The sequence below is a fragment of the Myodes glareolus genome, chromosome 1, assembly GCF_982192425.1.
Source record: "Myodes glareolus chromosome 1, mMyoGla1.1, whole genome shotgun sequence".
NCBI classification, from domain to species: domain Eukaryota; kingdom Metazoa; phylum Chordata; class Mammalia; order Rodentia; family Cricetidae; genus Myodes; species Myodes glareolus.
The window spans coordinates 57,963,431-57,982,391 of record NC_142026.1 but is presented as its reverse complement, the minus strand read 5'-3'; the positions used below and the strand labels follow the sequence as shown (position 1 = coordinate 57,982,391).

General features: G+C 50.0%; 2 protein-coding genes across 6 annotated transcripts in view; one reads left to right on the top strand and one right to left on the bottom strand.

Annotated features, from left to right (window-relative positions):
• The first annotated feature begins 58 nt into the window (after nt 1-58).
• On the top strand, nt 59-6,269 carry Paf1 (PAF1 component of Paf1/RNA polymerase II complex). The gene is made up of 14 exons (XM_048440030.3): nt 59-390; nt 772-801; nt 1,864-1,956; nt 2,222-2,343; nt 2,429-2,495; nt 2,569-2,670; nt 2,755-2,860; nt 2,936-3,004; nt 3,091-3,194; nt 3,415-3,531; nt 3,615-3,743; nt 5,346-5,451; nt 5,550-5,640; nt 5,715-6,269. Exons 1-14 carry the CDS (start codon nt 344-346, stop codon nt 6,131-6,133), a joined length of 1,602 nt encoding a protein of 533 aa, XP_048295987.3. The 5' UTR covers nt 59-343; the 3' UTR covers nt 6,134-6,269.
• Nucleotides 6,270-6,406: 137 nt separating this feature from the next.
• Nucleotides 6,407-18,961, bottom strand: part of Samd4b (sterile alpha motif domain containing 4B) — a 39,866-nt gene continuing 27,311 nt past the window's right edge. For 4 of the 5 annotated variants that reach the window (XM_048439992.3, XM_085694851.2, XM_085694854.2 and 1 more), the window contains exons 4-13: nt 14,890-15,129; nt 14,416-14,525; nt 14,180-14,266; nt 13,249-13,567; nt 12,869-12,954; nt 12,416-12,534; nt 10,771-10,969; nt 10,512-10,635; nt 8,709-8,792; nt 6,407-8,502 (exon numbers count right to left, since the gene is read on the bottom strand). In XM_048439992.3, the coding sequence (XP_048295949.2) occupies nt 8,474-8,502; nt 8,709-8,792; nt 10,512-10,635; nt 10,771-10,969; nt 12,416-12,534; nt 12,869-12,954; nt 13,249-13,567; nt 14,180-14,266; nt 14,416-14,525; nt 14,890-15,129 (1,397 nt within the window). In that variant the 3' untranslated portion in view covers nt 6,407-8,473. The remainder of the gene's footprint in view (nt 8,503-8,708; nt 8,793-10,511; nt 10,636-10,770; nt 10,970-12,415; nt 12,535-12,868; nt 12,955-13,248; nt 13,568-14,179; nt 14,267-14,415; nt 14,526-14,889; nt 15,130-18,961) is intronic. The other variant, XM_085694852.2, reaches the window with a different exon arrangement.

Sequence of the window (18,961 nt, the reverse complement as noted above, 5' to 3'; positions counted from 1 at the left end):
TCTAGCTCCGCCCCCTCGTCCCCAACTGGCCAATCAGTGCGAGAGGCTGACCGCACTGTTTCCCCGCAGGCCTTGCGGCCTGAGGCTACTTGTCCGCTCGACAGAGTCTCGGTGGCTGTTGGAGCGGGAGCTGCGAGTCCGTGGCTGGCGCTGCCCGAGCTTTTCTTGAGGCTCACAGGCTCGCCCGAGCCCTTCTTTCCGGCCCACCTCATCCTGCCTTTGCCCGCGGAACCCGCGCCCACTGGGGCCTGGCCTCAGATCCGGCGTCTCGAAGTCGGCACGCCCCTCCGCGTCGGCCCGCGGCCAGCGAGGACTCAGTCCGCGCCGCCGTCGCCTGGTCGCGATGGCGCCCACCATCCAGACTCAGGCCCAGCGGGAAGATGGCCACAGGTAGGTCTCCTGCCACCTGCAGTTTGCTTTTGTGCTGTGAGCTGCTAGCCGGGGCCTAGGCCGAGGGGTGCAAACGCTGGTTCCCTCAAGTCGGCTCGCGATGCCGTGCAGCGCTCACCCCTGATGGAGGGGCGGCCCCTGCTAGGCCTCTGTGGTCACTCCCTGGTTCTCTGCCATCCAGTTCCGGAATTCCACCTTGGGGAGTCTCAGGAAGGGACCTAGTCCTCGGTGCATTTCAGTGAAGCATGTGGGGCTCTGTCCTAAGGGGATCGAGCATCTGCCTTCTTTCGCGAAAGCATCACTCCTTCAGAAATTCGGGGAAGCTTCTTTGCACACACCTGTCAAGCCCTTGACATCATTCTCTTTCTCAATCCCCCCCAGGCCCAATTCCCACCGGACCTTGCCTGAGAGGTGAGCCCCACTACGTTTTCCTGGAGGGGTGGGACACGGACGCTGACAGCATTGGCAGAGTGGTTGAGGGCCTTTTTTTGTGTGTGTGTGCTTTTGAATGGCTCATAAAGTGGCTTAGAATGACCTCAAACTCGCTATCGTGGCCATACCCAGCAGCAGAAGCCTAGTTTGTTTGTTTCTTTAAATCGTGTGTGCACACACCTAGGCTATGTGTGGTAGTCAAAAGAATAGTTATAGGGTCAATTTTTTTCCACACTATAGGTATAGGTCTGAGAGATTAAACTCAGGTCCTCAGGCATGACAGCAGATGCCTTTACTTGCTGACAGTCTTATCATGAGGCTGTTTATTGTTTAGAAATTATTTCTATTTTTTTTTCCCTTGAGACAGGGTTTGTGTAACTAGAACTCACTCTGTAGACCAGGCTGGCCTCAAACTCAAAGCTAGCCTTGAACTCACAGAGATCTGTCTGCCTCTGCTTCGTGAGTGCTGGGGTTAAAGACCAGCAGCAGCCCAGCAATTCTTTTTTTTTTTTAATATATATTTATATTTATTTATTACGTATACAATACTCTGTCTGTGCCAGAGGAGGGCACCAGACCCTATTACAGATGGTTGTGAGCCATCATATGGTTGCTGGGAATTGAACTTGGGACCTTTGGAAGAGCAGGCAATGCTCTTAACCTCTGAGCCATCTCTCCAGCTCCCCACCCCCCAGCAATTCTTTCTTTTGAGACAGTCTCACTCTATAGTCCTGACTAGCCTGTAACTTGCTATGTAAACCATCACTAGCCTAAACTCTCAGGCGTCTGCTTGCCTCCCGAGTGCAGAGATTAAAAGCTATGCCACCAACTTCAGCTGTTTCTATTATTGCATGTTTTGTGCAACTGCCTACAGAGGCCCAGGTATCAGATCCCCCTGGATCTAGAGTTGCAGTGGTTGTCAGCAGCCTGGTATGGAACTTGTATACAGGACAAGTTCTCCCTCTTAACTGCTGAGTCACCTGTGCAAGCTTGTGAGGCCTAATTTTTATTTTGATTTTGAGGCTGCCACTGTTTCCCTAGGTCTGGAGTGGTCTGTCGAGTCAAATACTGCAATAGCCTTCCAGACATCCCATTTGACCCCAAGTTCATCACCTACCCCTTCGACCAGAACAGGTAAGACTGAGCTCAAGGATGGAAAAACTACCAAGAAATAGTTTACTGAAGGTAAGGAGTACTTATTGCATCCTCCTCCCTTGTGCCAGCACATAGGAGGTGCTCCATAAATACTAATGGACAAAGCAGCATGTAATATCCCTCTGAGAAGCTGCCAATGCTGGAAACATTGTGTTCCTCTCCATAGAGGCTTAGCTTCTAAGAAGGGAGGATGTGGTGGGTGAGGGTGGATCAGGAAATTATAATAGGCATGTTTTCCACCCAGGTTTGTTCAGTACAAAGCAACTTCCTTGGAGAAACAGCACAAACATGACCTTCTGACTGAGCCTGACCTGGGGGTCACCATTGACCTTATCAACCCCGACACCTATCGCATCGATCCCAATGGTGTGTGAGGAAACAGGGAGGGTCTGCTTTAGGCCAGCAAAGGCAGGCCTGGGCATCCCTCACAGTCCTGCCCCTCACTCCCTAGTTCTTCTGGATCCAGCTGATGAGAAGCTTTTGGAAGAGGAGATTCAGGCTCCCACCAGCTCTAAGAGGTAAGGTGATACCATATGAGTACCAGGTTGGCTCTGCCAAGCATGGGACCCTGAGGTGCCTTGTCTACTCCAGATCCCAGCAGCATGCGAAGGTGGTGCCATGGATGCGGAAGACAGAGTATATCTCCACTGAGTTCAACAGATATGGCATCTCCAATGAGAAGCCTGAGGTCAAGTAAGTAACAAACAGGTGGTAGGAGAAGCGGGCAAGACTTTAGAGATGTCCAGAGGCCCCTGACAACTTTCTCTTCACTTCCAGGATTGGAGTTTCTGTGAAGCAGCAGTTCACAGAGGAAGAAATATACAAAGACAGGGACAGCCAGATTACAGCTATTGAGAAGACTTTTGAAGATGCCCAGAAATCGGTAATTGGAGGAATGGAATAAAAGCAAGAGAGCAGCTCAGGTTCTTCCTCTTTCTCACTCTTTTTGTTCTACCAGATCTCCCAGCATTACAGCAAGCCCCGAGTGACACCAGTAGAGGTCATGCCTGTCTTCCCAGACTTCAAGGTCAGGCTTGGGGTGGGAAGGAGGTAGGGTCAACTTCCAGTGCCTAACCAGTCCATACTAACTTTATAGTGTCTTCTATTTCCCAGATGTGGATCAACCCATGTGCTCAGGTCATTTTTGATTCAGACCCAGCCCCTAAGGACACAAGTGGGGCAGCTGCACTAGAGATGATGTCTCAGGCCATGATCAGGTCAGTGGTCTTGCTTTATACCTTGGCCTGCTGCTTGTTGCCTCTCCCCCATTTGGGTGTTTTTGAAATAGGGTATGATCCTGTTGCTCAGACTGACCTCCAACTCTTGGCATTCCTCTTGCCTCAACCTCTGGAAAGGTGAATTTACAGGCATGTCTCACCACACCCAGCTTTGTTACTTCTTTGCCTTTGACCTTTACATTCTTCTCCCCACAACCAGGGGCATGATGGATGAGGAAGGGAACCAGTTTGTGGCTTATTTTCTACCTGTGGAAGAGACACTAAAGAAACGAAAACGGGACCAAGAGGAAGAGATGGACTACGCACCAGATGATGTGTAAGGGTTAGGTTTTGGAATTCTGAAGTGTGTCCCATTTACTCCTCAGAACAAATGGGGCTGACCTTGTACCTCCTCCACAGGTATGACTACAAGATTGCGCGGGAATACAACTGGAATGTGAAGAACAAGGCCAGTAAGGGCTATGAGGAAAACTACTTCTTCATCTTCCGGGAGGGCGACGGGGTCTACTACAATGAACTGGAGACCAGGTACTCAGCACTGTTTCACTAGTTTGGCCCTGTACTTTGTTTTTTAGTTTTTCGAGACAGGGTTTCTCTTTGTAGCTCTGGCTGACCTAGAACTCACCCTGTAGATCAGGCTGGTCTCAGATTCGGAGATCCACCTGCCTCTGCCTCCTGAGTGCTTGGATTAAGGTGTGCATTACTGCTCTGCTAGCCCTGTGGTTTTTTGAGGCCACACAAGAACTACTCTTGAGGTCATATGTACCTAATGATAAGGATATGTGCAAGTAGCTTATTAATGAGGGCTTGACCTGGCTCTGGTTCTAATACCATAAACCAGAAAGAAAACCTCATAATGCAGGATATAAACATGGTCATTTTTCTCACACATGGTAGGCAAGTCCCCTGATATCAAGATCCATTCCTAGTCTCAACAGTTTTTGTGTGTGATGTGTTTATGTTCATTGAGGCCAGAGGGCTATCAGTTGTTTTCCTGTTGCTCTTATTTTGTGTGCATGCATACGGAAATCAGGATAACTTGGGGGAAGAGTTTTCTCCTTCCACCATTGCACTTTACCAACCCTTCAGCAGGTTTTAAATGAAATATTAGATACAACTGCAAGACTGTCATTTCAGAATTCTTTGAGGCCTGAAAGCTGACTTGTCCTGTTGGCTGTGGTTTGAGTTTCTGTTCAGTACAGAGATGACAGGCTCTGATCCTGGAGTCTAGATGAAGATGTGAAAACAGACAGGGTAGCTGGGCAGTGGCGGCACACACCTTTAATCTCAGCACTCAGGAGGCAGAGACAGGCAGATCTCTCTCAGAGTTTGAGGCCAGCCTGGTCTACATGGGGAGTTCCAGACAGCAAGACTGGTTCACAGAAAAACCCTGTCTCAAGGGGGTAGGGGAACAGACAGACACACCCAAACAGGCAGAGTGACAGCACTAAGTGATTATTACAATCCAGCTTCATTATATTGCTGCTATGTTATTCTTATTTAAAAGGCAGAAACCCAAAATTTGCCATTCCCTTGTTTTTAAGAGTTGAGTAAGGGGTCTTGGGAAATTGCTCAGCAGTGAATACTGGCTGCTCTTCCAGAGGACCCTGGTTCTTATCCCAGTTCTCAAACAGCATCTAACTGCTTGTTAAATCTAGTTGCCAGGAGACTCTGATGCCCTCTTCTGACTTCTGAGGGCACTGCATACACAGTACACATACAATGCATGCAAACAGAACACCATTCACTTAAAAGTATATATATATATCTTAATGCAAAAGGAACCCCTTAAAGTTGTATAAATCAAATCAGAGACATTAACTGCTCATAATTCCCATGTACATGTATGTATACTCTGTATTCATGCTCTCGGCCATACATTAATAGGGAACCAGATATCAAGTGAGACTGGTCCCAAAGATTTATTTGCTATGTATATTGTTCTGCCTGCAGGCCAGAAGAGGGCACCAGATCGCATTACAGATGGTTGTGAGCTACCATGTGGTTGCTGGGAATTGAACTAAGGTCCTCTGGAAGAACAGCCAGTGCTCTTAACCTCTGAGCCATCTCTTCAGCCCCCTAGTGCAGTTTTTAACTGAATCTTCCACCTTTTACAATTTTCCACTGCAGGGTCCGTCTTAGTAAGCGTCGGGCCAAGGCTGGAGTTCAGTCAGGTACCAATGCTCTGCTTGTGGTCAAACACCGTGACATGAACGAGAAGGAATTAGAAGCCCAGGTAACAAGCTCTATCGGCCCAGGACACCCACATGGAGGCTAGTAGTGGGTGAGGACAGGGTCAGAACACCTTCCATCTTCCCAATTCACTGGTTCCAGGAGGCACGAAAGGCTCAGTTGGAAAACCACGAACCAGAGGAAGAGGAGGAAGAGGAGATGGAGGCTGAAGAGAAAGAAGCTGGGGGCTCAGGTAAAGGACGGGTCACATCCATGAGCCCTGGGAGGGCAGGCAATGGGATCTCACTTGTCCCCGCTTCCTTGCAGATGAGGAGCACGAGAAGGGCAGCAGTAGTGAAAAGGAAGGCAGTGAGGATGAGCGCTCTGGCAGCGAGAGTGACCGGGAGGAGGGCGACAGGGATGAGGCAAGTGACAAGAGTGGCAGCGGCGAGGATGAGAGCAGTGAGGATGAAGCTCGTGCTGCTCGGGACAAAGAAGAGATTTTCGGTAGTGATGCTGATTCAGAAGATGATGCTGACTCTGATGATGAGGACAGAGGGCAGGCCCATAGGGGCAGTGACAATGACTCGGACAGTGGCAGCGAAGGGGGTGGCCAGCGGAGCCGCAGCCAGAGTCGGAGCCGGAGCGCCAGCCCTTTCCCCAGTGGCAGTGAGCACTCAGCTCAGGAGGACGGCAGTGAAGCTGCAGCTTCTGATTCTAGTGAGGCTGACAGTGACAGTGACTGAGCCTCAAGGCCTTCAGAGGAGGCCAGCACAGGCACCATTAGGGCAGGGAAGCACTTTTCTAGCTGTCTGTTTTGTGAGCCCTTTGTTCATCCCCACCCCTCAGTCTTTGCTGTTAATAAAGCTAACTTCACTTGAATTCACCTCCCAGAGCTTGTGTTCCCCTTCACCCAGCCCATCCCTACCCCCAGGTGTTCAAGGATCTCCACTTAAGTGGCACACAAAATCAAGGCCCATGGATTTCCCAGGAAATGCATTGTAACAAAAATCACAATCTTTTAGGTTTTGTTGTTTTTTTTTTTTTTTCCAAAATAAGCCCAGACCATTAACAATTGAAATTCCAACAAATAAGTCTTCTCCAACAGCGAGAAAATGTACAGTTACTCAAAGCTGATTCTGCCAGTGGGGCTGGGGACAGAAGTGGGTAGGATAGGGTGAAACCATGGAGAGGGCTCAGGAGTCAGAGGGTCAGGGTCCTGCCTGTCAGAGTGAGGCCGCCTGCGTCCTGCACTCTGCCGTCAGGTGGGGGGCAAGCGCTCACCTCCCTCTGGGGGAGGGTATCCCTCACCACCTTCCAGTGCCAAGCAGGGTCAGTCACCCTGATAGGAAGTGAACAAGACAAGACTAGTCCAGCTCGTGGAGGTGAGGGTCCCATGAGAGGGAAACCTGCTTATTTCAAACAGGTGGACTTTCACCCCACTTCCCACGGTTAGTGGGAGGGGCTGGAGAAGCCTGGGAGTTAGAGGGGAATGAGCAAAAGGCACAGAAACCTGGAGGGCCGGGGTGGGGACTTGCATAGGTTGATGAGTGTGCAAGAGGTACATAAATACACCTGACACCCCGCCCAGCCCGGCACTGGGCGAGGTGGTGGGGACCACAGGCAGGTCCCCATTGCCACTCCACCCCCTGGCTTCTTCCTCCCTGGGCTCAGAGCAAGGGAGGTCCACAGACCAGGAGGCAGGGGCGAGGTCTGGGGGATGGGCTGATAGTGCAGGGAAGGCTGTGGTTTTCAATTTTTTTTTTTTTGGTTTTTTGTTTTTTTCCCAACATTTTGTATCTTTAATAACATACACAATGGTTACCAGCCATATTCATAACAAAAGTTATTCATAAAATGTATCTAAAAATAACATTTTTTTTTCCTTTTCATGTGAAAAGCTTGAGAATGTCCCAATGAGGGTGTAGGTTGAGGGGAGGAAGAGGAGTTTGGAATAGGGGACCCTGGCTTCCCCACAGCCTGAACCCCAAAATTCCCTCCCTCCACCTGGGCCCCAGCACCAGCCCTCATCAGTAATGGGGGGCACAGGGTTTGTGTGACTCAAGCTGGGTCGCACCTCTGGGTTATGATATAGTGTTCCACTTACATGAGGTCATGACATAATGGGGGTAGGGGAAGGTTGACAGAAAGGGGATAGGCAAGAAAACAAAAACCCAACAATCCCCTTCCCCTGGTTCCTACCCACAAATCTTTTGCTAACAGACCTGGGGAGCAGAGAAGGGTTATGTCGGTGGGGGAAGGGGACATTAAGGCAACAGACTTCCTGACCTCACTGCGGGCCCGGGGCTGCCCACCTTCAACCTCTGCATCTAGGAGCCAGGGCTGGGATGGGGAAGGGCAAGGGGGTCTGGAGGAGGGGGCTCTGCCCTCTCCTCTCATAAAGTTCAGGTTCCCCCTGCCACTGTCCTGGCTCAGAGAGAGGCCTGGGGATTCTAAAAATGACAGGGAATGATCAGAGAAAAACCGTTAAGAACTATATAAATATGTATCTTAAATAGGCCTAAGAAATTAATTGTAGAGAACCTCTGATAAACAGGGCAAGGAAGAGGGGGAGAAAGATGGTGACTGTCCTGGGGAATGGTAGGAATGATGAAGGGTAGAAACCAGGGGAGAGGGGCTCTTCTCCAGTGACTGGTGAGCAGGCTGTCCACACTGCTTCCCCCACTGTCATGTTTCTGAAGGGCAGGCTGCACAAGGTGGTGGTCAATATCTCTAGGGAAGTCTGCTCTCTTGGGGAAGGACAGGTGTCAGCAGTCTAGGAGGAGGCAGGGGTGGGATAGGGCTGGTGGGAGATTGGGGAGGGAAGGGGTAAGCAGTCTGGCCAGTCCTTGCCACTTGCCCCGGCTGCCCTCTCTGATCCCCGGCCTCAGTCGAGATCCCTCAATGGGCCTGGGAGTGAGCAAGGCATGTGCCAATGTTAAACAAAAGTTAAGAGGATGAGTAGAAAAATATGAGAATGTATAGCTGCGCCAGCCCACCCTCTCGCTGCCGAGAAGAAGCCTGTTGGGGGATGGCCCCCGCCCGCCGCCCAGGGAGCCTATGGGTGCGCTGGACTGTGGGTCCCGTCAGATGGTGGAGGTTTTGTCTGTCCCATCTGTGGTAAGAAAGGGAGGAAGGGAGGAAGATCAGGAGCTGGTGGGAGGCCTGAGGAAAGGCACTCACATAGCCTGTCATCCCAGGCAGGCCCTCCCTGGAGTCTGGCCTCCCCTTGGGACCCTCAGGATGGCTCCAAGTTGCTGGGTTCAGAGCTGGAGATGCTGGGTAGGTGGGAGCTAGGTCAGGGGAAGAGGAAATGCTCACCACCCAAGGCGTGTTCTGTCATGCTCAGACACAGAGACTCCAGGGTGGGATTGATCTCCAGGTCAGGCCCAGGTACCGGGCAGTCTGGATGGGAGAGAAGAGAATGGTGGTGGTGAGGAGAGGACCAATTAGAATGGAAAGAAGGAAGGAATGGGAGACAGAGATTGCTGGCATGGGGCTGGGGCCAAAAGATAAAAGAGTTCAAAAAGCATGCATATACAAAAGGGGTAGAAGACATGGCTAGGAAGAGACAAACACAGGCCTATGGGTGTCACAAAGGCAGAGAGACAGCCAAGGTAGGAGTTTGGCAATGCAGAAAAAGCCAGATTTTTTCAGACAGAGGAAGTGATGTGAAGCTGAGGGAGCATTCCTGGAGGCCACACATAGGCTCTGACTATTATGGACACAGATTCCAAGTTGCCTTGGGCAGTCTGGGCACCTACCCCAGACACTAGGCAGTTTCTTGCCGACTAATGGCCCACCCTCTATGCTTGGTGTAAAAGCTAAGCTAAAGCCTTTCTTGTGCCCACTTGGACTTGTTCCTCCAGACAGGATGTACGCCAGGCAGGATGACCAGGAGTCCTGAAGAGGACAGCAGCCACGAAGCCTATCCTCAAAACACTTCCCAAAAGGACCTATTTAGCACCTGCAAAGAGAGCTTGGGAACCACACTGAGTGCCTCATCTCAGAACCCCTGAGTTTTTGAGCTTTACTCCTATGGTCTGACTCCTATCTCAAGTCTCATCTCTCACCCCAGCCATCTATAAACCCTGAGATTAGGTCCTAAGGAGACCCATCTCTCTTAAAAACAAGCTTTGATCTTGAACATTCTTTGTAGCTGATTGGTAACTGGTGAGGTGAGAACAAATCTGAGCACCCTTCCCACGAGTATCAAAGAGGGCTCCATCCAACAAGAGCCAGAAGACTGCTTGACAGATCAATACACTGCCTAGAAAAAAAATCCCACCTTTTGCACCCATGGCACACCCATTCACCTAACACCGTTTATACAATATATGCTCACAGTGCACCAAGCCCTGCCCTTGGATGACCACAGTCTCTCTGGTACCACAGATGGAGGCCTACAGTGTCTCATCAATTCAGAAACTCTACTGGCTACAAACTTTCTGACTGTAGAACTTAGGTCAACTGCAAATCTAAAACCCGTCCAGAGCAGCCCATTGAAGCTGCTCTGTCACAGATGTCATGCCTAGCCCAAGCATGCAGAAGACTAGCCAGGAGTCACTATCCCTTGTCCAGTCAAGCAGGGACCCAGAGCTAGCATACCTTTGATCTGCCACCTGCCATTCACCCCTTCTGACCTCCAGACTGTGTGAGCGGAGGAGAAAGAATCCATCTTCACCACTCTTTACCACAGTACCTCATTTAAGAGGTAGAGTGATTGGTTCCAGAGGTCACTGACCTCTGACAGAACATAGGTGCATTGACAGATTACAATTTCCTCTACGAAACCCTCACTGACCTCTCAGACTCAACCCCTTCTGAGTACTAAGTGAAACCCTAAAGGAGACGGTGACAAATCAATACCAACACTGAGACCATGGCATAGAAGAAAAGACATGTCAGCAGAGGGGAGAGAAGGTACTCGGTGAAGGGGAGAGAGTTCCAATAGACTTAACAGATGCAGAAGGAAAAGCCCCTCCATAAAGACAGGGAGATGGTGCACAGCCTGTAGAGACCTGCTACAAATTCAGATGGGAGAGTGGATGTGAGACCAAGGTGAGGAGACAAAAGTCACCTGAGGAAGCAGGCCAGTCTGAATGCCATAGGCAGGCACCTCACCTGGAGGGAACATGAGAATAGCCTGGGGTGACGAGTGGACTGGGAGCGAGTGAGTGCGCTGCACAGAGCTGCGGCTCTGGCTGGGCATGCTGTTACTGCCTCCAGGGTTGGCAAACCACAGGTTCTGCATAGAACATGAGGAGAAAGTCTCAGGGTGAGTAGGGGTGACCACGGCCCAAGGGCTGAGGCACAGACACATATCCCAGATACTGCCACCCTAAACCCAGAAGCACTTGGACTTCCATAACAGCCGGCTCACCTGTCGGCCCTGACCCCCAAGACTGGGGCTGGTAAGGGCATGTCGAGGAGAGACACCTCCAATGCCTGAAGGGCTCAGGAGGCCCATCCTGCCAGGTGGGAGGGCCCGAGGAGGCATTGGGAACTGCCGCTGGGTCCGCCGGGCCACACCCATCCCCACAGAGCCAGCTATGGGGAGTGAGTTGGAGCCAAATGCCCAGCTGTCAGAGAGCAGAGGGCAAGGTGTTAGCTTAGGCAGAAGGGTCCTTATTTCTTGTCCTTCCCTCAACTCCAGTGGGTAGGACAAAAACGCTAATCTTCTCTGAGCAAGAAAGGATTCCCTGATCATGTCCTTGCACCCTACATTCCTGTCTCTTCCTGACCCAAGGTGGATATGGGGAGCATAGAGAGGTTTCCTTGCTGTACCCTCAAAGCAGTTCTCCAAATGTCACTTCTCAAGGGAGAAGTGTTGTGTGGTGTGAGAAGGGACCCCAGAGTCTTCTGCATATAGGTAAGGAGACAAAGGTCCAGGAGCAGTGTCTACTCCATAGACATGTGTTGGGTTCTCTTCTGTGGTGCTGGGATAGAGCCAGGGTCTCATGCACAGTAGGCAAGCTCTCTGTATACAACGCCCCAGCCCTTGCATACTTGTGCTCTAACTGTTGGATCAGACTCTGGCTGCCTTTTTTGCTGTTTCCCACAAGTCAGGGCACACTCCCTGTAGCTCTCTCTCTGGGAGACAGAGCTGATAAAGTATACACTAGGTCCACAAGAAGGCTCAGCAGGTTAAGGTGCTTGCCACCAAGACCAATGGACCTGAGTCTGATCCCTGGAACCCAGAGAAATGACTCCTAAAAGTTGTCCTGTGATCCTCACCATGGCATGTGTGCCCCCACACACAAACATAAATAAGAGCTGAAAGAGCACTGTGCTGTTTGTGACCTTGTGCCCTCCCTCTGGCAGCTGCAAAGCACCTAGTACCTACTTCTGTGCTCCATAGCATGTAAGCTGATCATGTGGCATAAAGCTGCCCATTTCCCTGGGAATCTGATAAGAGTCAGAACTCTTTGTTCTCCAGATTTGAAAGGAAAGCTCCCTCTTTGTCCCTTCAAAGCCCCATTGTGGCTGCCTATGGACATGATGATACATCTCCCCTAATGAAGCTTCTCTGGACTAAAGGCTAGCTCTCCCTCTTCAGAGCCCCATCTCTTAAGAATATTTTCTCAAGGATGATCAAATGTCAGCACCTTTCCACAAATCAGTCTCTTTCCAAGAATCCCACCTCCCCATCCTCCCAGTCATAGATCTACTTTCCTTTGCCTCTCGAGTGCTGGAATTAAAGTCCTGTGCTACCACACCCATACTTTTTTTCTCTCCCTCCTTTTTTAAAAAATTTAATTATTTTGAGACAGGGTTTCCCTATGCAGTCTTGATATCCTTGAATTCAGAGATAAAACTGCCTCTGCCTGGCAAGTTTTGGGATTAAAGGTGTGCACCCTCACACCTGGTCTTCATTTTTCTCTTTAAGTTGTACATCACCTTGATTTTCTAGAAACTCTGTACTGGGGGATTTGAGTAAGTATAGTAGAAGGACCATTCCAAAACACAATCACCCTTTTAGGCACCCACATGCCACACTCCATGGGTCTAGGAAGGTGCCCACCTACCCCTTCTGCTGCCGGTAGTTCTGCATGTCCAATGCAGCTTTTCGCGGAAATGTCCGGAGGAGTTTCAGCACTTGCTGCTTCCAGGACAGCAGCCGCTTCTTCTGTGTCTCTGTGAAAGCCTAGAATTGGGGAGAAGGGGGATGCTGGAAAGAGGACCACGCTTACAGGTTAGCTGAGGGAGACTGAGTGCAATCACCTCTCCTTGTGAGCAAGGAGCAAGGAACCTTGAACCAGCAGATGTGTTTTGTGAAGTGACTTGGGAAACTTGGACAAGTACTGGCACCAAGAACAGGTGGGAGGTGGCCTCTTCCCACAGGGTGTGTACAAAAGCTGAGAAACCTTTGAAGGCAACATGGAAGAGGATGGGCTGGAACCTGGGTCCTGGTGCACTATGGGCTCTGAGAGGGGTAGAGCAGTCTCTTTCCCTCTTGGGAGTCCTAGTGAAGGACTTACCTCGTGAGTCAGGCACTTTTCGATGAGCTGGAGGTAACTGGTGATGTTCTCCTCATCTGGTCGGGACACCAGCAGCTGGGTGCATACTGAGGAACATGGGAAAGGGCAGAGCTTAGTCACAACATAACCTTTGCCCCACTGCAGCCTTCCCAGTACCAGCTGGTGGGTGCAGAAGGACAAGAATCTTGGGCTGGGTGAGTCTCAATCCTGGGCTTTGAAGGCAAGGGCTAGTACCATCAGCCCAGAGTCGCCTGCAGGCAGAGGTTTAGACCCACTTAGTTTCAGCTACTCTGAAGGTTCACTTAGTATTCTAAGGTCTTTAAGGTTCACTTAGTATTCTGTTCACTCAGGATTCTGTGCTAGGCACTGGCTGCTCTCACCTTTGCCCATCACCCGTGTAAACTGGCTGGGGATGTCTCCGTCGGCAACAGGAGCTGGGGCTGGCTCACTGCTATCAGTGGGAGCTGGAGCTGGTGGAGAAGGATAGTTCTCTGCAGTTGGAGGGTCCTTGGCCTCAGTGCCCTTGTCTGTTCCAGGATGGTTGAGGGGAGGCTCAGCACCTGGCAGTAGCGACTCCCCCCGACCCCCATCCTTGGCAGCAGGGGTGGCCTGAAGGACACTGTAGGCCTTGATAGGGGTGATGATGATCTGCTGCAGCTCCTGCAGAGCGTTCCGCAGATTGCCACCTTCTAGCACATCCTGCAAGGGAGATGTAGCTACATTAGGCACAGACCTCATGGTGGCACAAAACAATGACCACACAACCGTGGTCACACGAGGCTCAGAGAAGCCCACATGGTATGCAAGGTTCCAACACAGAGGTCAGAAGAGAAAAGTTCTGGCTCTTCAGCCAGGTAAACTCTTTCTTCCCTTCAAGAAGCAAGCAGAGAATCAGACTAAGACAGTGAAGGAGGAGGAAAAATCAGATGAAGGCAGCAGGGAAAGGAGAGGAAGATAAATGGAAGCAGATGCAGGATTGAGTAGAGAAGAAAGTAAAATAAAAAGACCTCTTTACATCTGCAACTCACCCACAAAATAAAAACCTATCGGGTCTAATGTTGAAAGATGGAGACATTCTTGAATCACAAACCAGGACAGGGAGGGAACAGAGGGAGAGGGCGGGAGGAAGCCTCCCAGGCAGCACTAAATGAGCCCTCTGATGACAACTTGCTCAAGGTCTTTGGAATCCAGCTGCCCAAGGTTGGGGCCACCAGAAGTCAGATTGCAGGAATGAGGAAGCCGAGGCAGCTGCCAAAAAGTTTGATCTAAAGCCTTCCACCTGCTTGAAAGATGAGGATCCCAAGTCCTCACCTTCTCTAGGGACTTGAGGACGCTCTGTCTTTCACGAAGCTTCTGGATGCTCAGGGCTATCTTGTGCCGGGCACCTTTGGTGACATTCTGTGATGAGGACAGAAGGAGACAGGAAGCTGGTACTGGCGAGGTACATGGGGTGTTCCAACAGAGACCAGGGACAGAGGAGGCTTGACAGCACAGATAGCACCCAATGGTGCTGGCCCAACACCTCCCCAGTAGTCCCTCAGATTCACCTGTGACTCTAGGTGCTGCTCTGTTAGGGTCATCATCTCTTCATAGCTCATCTGTGAGAACAAAGCAGCATACTTGTGCAAGCGGAGGCTCTTGAGCCATGAGGGCACATCTGTGGAAAAGGAGGGAGGGTAGGTCAAGAGATGAATAATGAATACTGGTGGTGATGGGGTTGTGGGGAAAAGATCAGGCCTAAGTCACCAGTAGCCTTAGAAACTCAAGTGAGCTACTGGCCTAGTAAGGAGCTTTCAGACATTCTTCCCCAGCAGACACCTGACCCACTGAGCTGCTAGGATGGCCTCAATGATTTAATCTCTTCTATCAATTATCTTGAGCTCTGGTTGCCTGTGAGGGGAGGGGCTATCTATTGCCTTCAGACCTGTCCCCTCCCTGAGGTGGCAGCTACAGCAATTTTCTGTCCTTTCAGCCCGCCCCACGCCCTGGAGAAGGGTTCTGGCACTGTCCTCTGGATGCACCTTTCATCCCGCTGCCATCCTCCTGGAAAGTGTTCCGGCTGGAGCCCTGCTCCTCCGTCTGCTCACTGCCAGAGGAGGCCACACTGCTCTGTGGCGAGAGGGGTGCGTGGTCGGGCGTGGTGAAAGCAGCCCGGGCCCCAAGCTCCTCTGGACTCGGCCACTCACCAGGGGCCTGGGGGCTTGTAGGGATGAGTGACATGGAGCGCTTCAGCGGGCTAGGGTGGATTTGGCAGGGGAGACCTGGCCAGAAAAGGAAAAGCAAGAGGTCAGGTTGGGGGATCTGAGCATAAAAAAAGATCATGGCCAGCTCAATCTTGTAATCTAATAAGTGGAAGGGAAGGAGCCAAGGGGCCTAAAGGGCACTGCCTATAGATATTGTTCAGCCTCTCGCCAAACACCCAACCTCCCAGCTTGCTGCCAGATTCCTTTGAACTTGTCCCATTACTTTGCTCATACTCTCATCTAAACCCCAGTAGCTGTGGCTGAAACTATTGTCATGCCTAACTGGATTCTTCCCTTCATTCTCACCACTTACAGCCCCTTTCCTTTTTTTTTTTTTTTTTTTCCTTCAGTTTCGAGACAGGGTTTCTTTCTGTAGACCAGACTGGCCTTGAACTCACAGAGATCCACCTACCTCTACTTCCCAAATGCTGAGATTAAAGGCATGCAGACCCCTTTCCTTACAGCAGCCATGCTGATTTTTTTTTAATGGGTGGGGGCTTTTTAGAGATGGTTCTTAAGTTGTAGCCAGGCTGACCTCAAACTCAGTGATCTTCCTACATGATGGAATTACAGGCATGTGCCACCACACTCAACTAGACAGTGACACTTCCAAATATGCAAATTTGGCCTGTTTGGATCCGGTGGCTTCCTTCATACTGCTAACAAAATTCAAACTCTTCCACACACCTGAAAACTCTGGCCCCTGGTCACCCACCTCTCATCTCTTACAGCCCAGACCTTGGCTCACTTCTCTGGACCAACCACCCCAGTCCTCTTTTGAGACAGGGCCTCTCAAAGCATTCTTGTGGTTCTGTCTCTTAAATACTAGCATTAGATGTATGTGACCACCCTGGTTTCTGAGCACCAAACATTTGCTGCAAACACTCAAGTTTACACCAAAGGATTCTGACGTTTGCTCATTTTCTTTCTGTTCCCTTTTCTGTGATACTGAAGAACAAACCCAGAGTCTCCTGCAAACTAGACAAGGACTCTACCACAGAACTCTACCACATTCTCAACTCCCCAATCTTAGCAGCTGGCGGTCTCAAGCCGCAGTTAACTGTCATCTTGTCAATGTCTTCTAGTCCTTCCCTCCCAATTATTTTCACCTTTAAGCACCTATCGCAACCCAGATTCTTACATAGTTGTTTGTGTATTAACTAAACCCCTTTGCTAGACAGACAATCCATGAAGCAGAGATCTGTACTTGACATCAGATTCTCAGCAATCACAGAGGTGATGGACCAGGAAATTGTTTCCCTAGTACTTACAAATAAACCAAGTGTGTTGAGTCCCTTTTTGTGTGGGGATGGGTGGGTGGGGGGAGCTCAAGAAAGAGTATTGCTATAGTGGCCTGGAACTCACTATATAGCTCAGGCTGACCTTAAACTCATGATCCTCCTGCCTCAGTCTCTCACGTATTGGGATTATTCGGTATACATACCTTCATGCCTAGCTAATAAACTGCTTCTCTAACATGTCCTTTGACTGGACTCTATGTCTCCATTTTTTCCTGGACTGAATTCAAACTGATCAGCTAAGCAGTCTGGTAACTCGGTGAAGTCAGTACCCTCTTTCCTAAGAGAATTCACACTTGGTCTACTACATTTCTGAGGTAAGGGCTCTGCGTTGATTCTCTAGACAATGCAGTATCCTCTGAACATCCAGACCTTGTCACCTTGTCACTGCCGTTTTCCTGTCCTAGCACTGCTTCACCATCCTTTTCCACCATCAACTGCTTCGGCCTCTGTCTTGCTCAAGCACCTCCTTTGGCTACTGCAAGCCAGGCACTTGTTGCCCTTGTGCTAGCCAGCTTCTTGTACTGGTCTGTGGACTTAGAAAGGAGAGCAACCTGACCCAATCACTTTTGCACCCCAAGCTCAGGGGCAGGATTCAACACACAGGGGCCCAATTGAGTTTCATAAAGAACAAATGAGTGCTAAGAGGGCCTGTGAACTCAGCACAGGGAATCCAGAAGTTCCTGTGGCAGCCTAGAGAGAAACAGAAAGCCAAAAAGCCTGGTTAGATGAGGACAAGGCCCAGGAAACTGAACTACTTTGCCCCAGTTCCCACAGGGGACTATGAAGAGAGAGAAAGAGTACAGGATGGGGTTCCTGTAAGCGTCCCAGTGACACCACACTCAGGAGGCCAGCCTGGTACAGACCCAAAAAGCACCTTCTCTTACAATCTGGGACAATATTGATGCTCCTAGCCAGAAAGTTGCCCAAGGGAGAAGACACTGATTGCCCCCACTGCATACAGATGGTATCAGGCTCTGCTATTGCCCAGGATCCTGTTGATGTCCTCTACTCAGAGCTCCTTCCGAGTTTATGGACACTGTGGACTCTGGCTTCTGCCCCATTTGGGGCTTCTTGGAAGAAGATGGTACTCCAGGCCCCAGAGCTGGAAAACCCTCAATACAGGCCTTTGTGCCTGTCTTGGTGCCCCTGGCCACCTCCTTCCTCCCTTCTCAGCCAAGAAGTGGATTGGTGAGGCTGAGAGGGCAGGAAATTACCCCGACTGGAGTGACCACGCAATTCCTGAGGAGTCCTGCTTGGTCTGTGTTGGGGTGGAGGCTGGCCACTGCCTGAGGATTATAAAAACAGGAATGCCGGCTACAGATCCATAGCCTCACACTCTCCAAGAAATCCTGGTCTGTCCTTGGCAGTACACCAAACTCACCCTGACTGCCCTCCCAGGCCAATCTTTGTTTCCCACTCAAAAATATTTTAATGGTTTCCTGCTTCCTGCAACTGTCTGACATCCAAAAGTTTCATTTCTTCTTCAAAGTCCCAAAGAGTGTCCTTAAGATCTGACTTTAACTTCTAACTCACTATCTCTGAAATCGTGGTCTCGGACAGAATTTGTCTCTTTGTCCATATGATGTCTTCAATAGATACAAGTTAGCTTAGCATGCACCAATATGATCATTGGAGATTCTTTTTTTTTTTTTTTTTTTGGTTTTTTAAGACAGGGTTTCTCTGTAGTTTTGAAGCCTCTGCTGGAACTCACTCTGTAGACCAGGCTGGCCTCAAACTCACAGAGATCCGCCTGCCTGCCTGCCTCTGCCTGGGATTAAAGGTGTGACTCACTACTGGAGAATCTTAAAATCTGCTGCACAATGACTGAACACCACTATGTCTTTCGATCATGGTGTGCCCTCTACATGGAATGGCTCATTCTTGTCTCTTAGTCCTTCAAAGCTGCTTGGAGTGCTGGGACTGTAGTTCAGTGGTACGGCCTTGTCTAGTGTAGTCAAGATTCTGAGTTCTACCCCTAGTGTAGCCAAAACAAAACAAAACGACTGCTACTAGGGTTCTGAGTCAGGAGGCACAGTGGATCAGTTTTCGGCAGAGGTAGTGCAGTATGAGTATTCGGACTCCTGAGCTCCAGAGCCACACAACCTGGACTTAATTTTGACATCATATTGCCAAGATGATGAACTAAGCCAAGTTTTAGTTTATAGTTATGAAGTCCTCCGAATAGCTTCTAGCAAAGTGCTCAATATTTCCCAGTCAGAACAATCAATGTTAATATAGCCTCCAAACCTGGTACAAGAAGTGTGGTACTCCAAAGCTAGAAAACAAATCCAAAGTAAACGGGGTTACTAGAATTCCCTGGAAATGCCCTGAGAACACTATCATTCCTGGCCTACTTTAACCAGAAAGGGGCTGGTGGAAGGGGCTGACCACCTAAGGCTAAATTGTGAGCACTCACCTTCAATTAGGTCACGCCAGTCATCACAGTTTGGAAAAGCCACAGTGTCTTACACTGTTCATCTCAGCTAACAATTCAAAAATGTACCTTAATACCAGCTCCTGTTTTACACAACCTCTGGGCCTAGCTGGTT

Excerpts from the sequence above, each read along its gene's own strand:
- Paf1 (XM_048440030.3), top strand. The coding sequence starts at position 344 with ATGGCGCCCACCATCCAGACTCAGGCCCAGCGGGAAGATGGCCACAG. Across the intron at positions 802-1,863 it reads CACCGGACCTTGCCTGAGAG|GTCTGGAGTGGTCTGTCGAG; the intron begins GTGAGCCCCACT and ends CTGTTTCCCTAG. Across the intron at positions 3,532-3,614 it reads GACTACGCACCAGATGATGT|GTATGACTACAAGATTGCGC; the intron begins GTAAGGGTTAGG and ends CCTCCTCCACAG.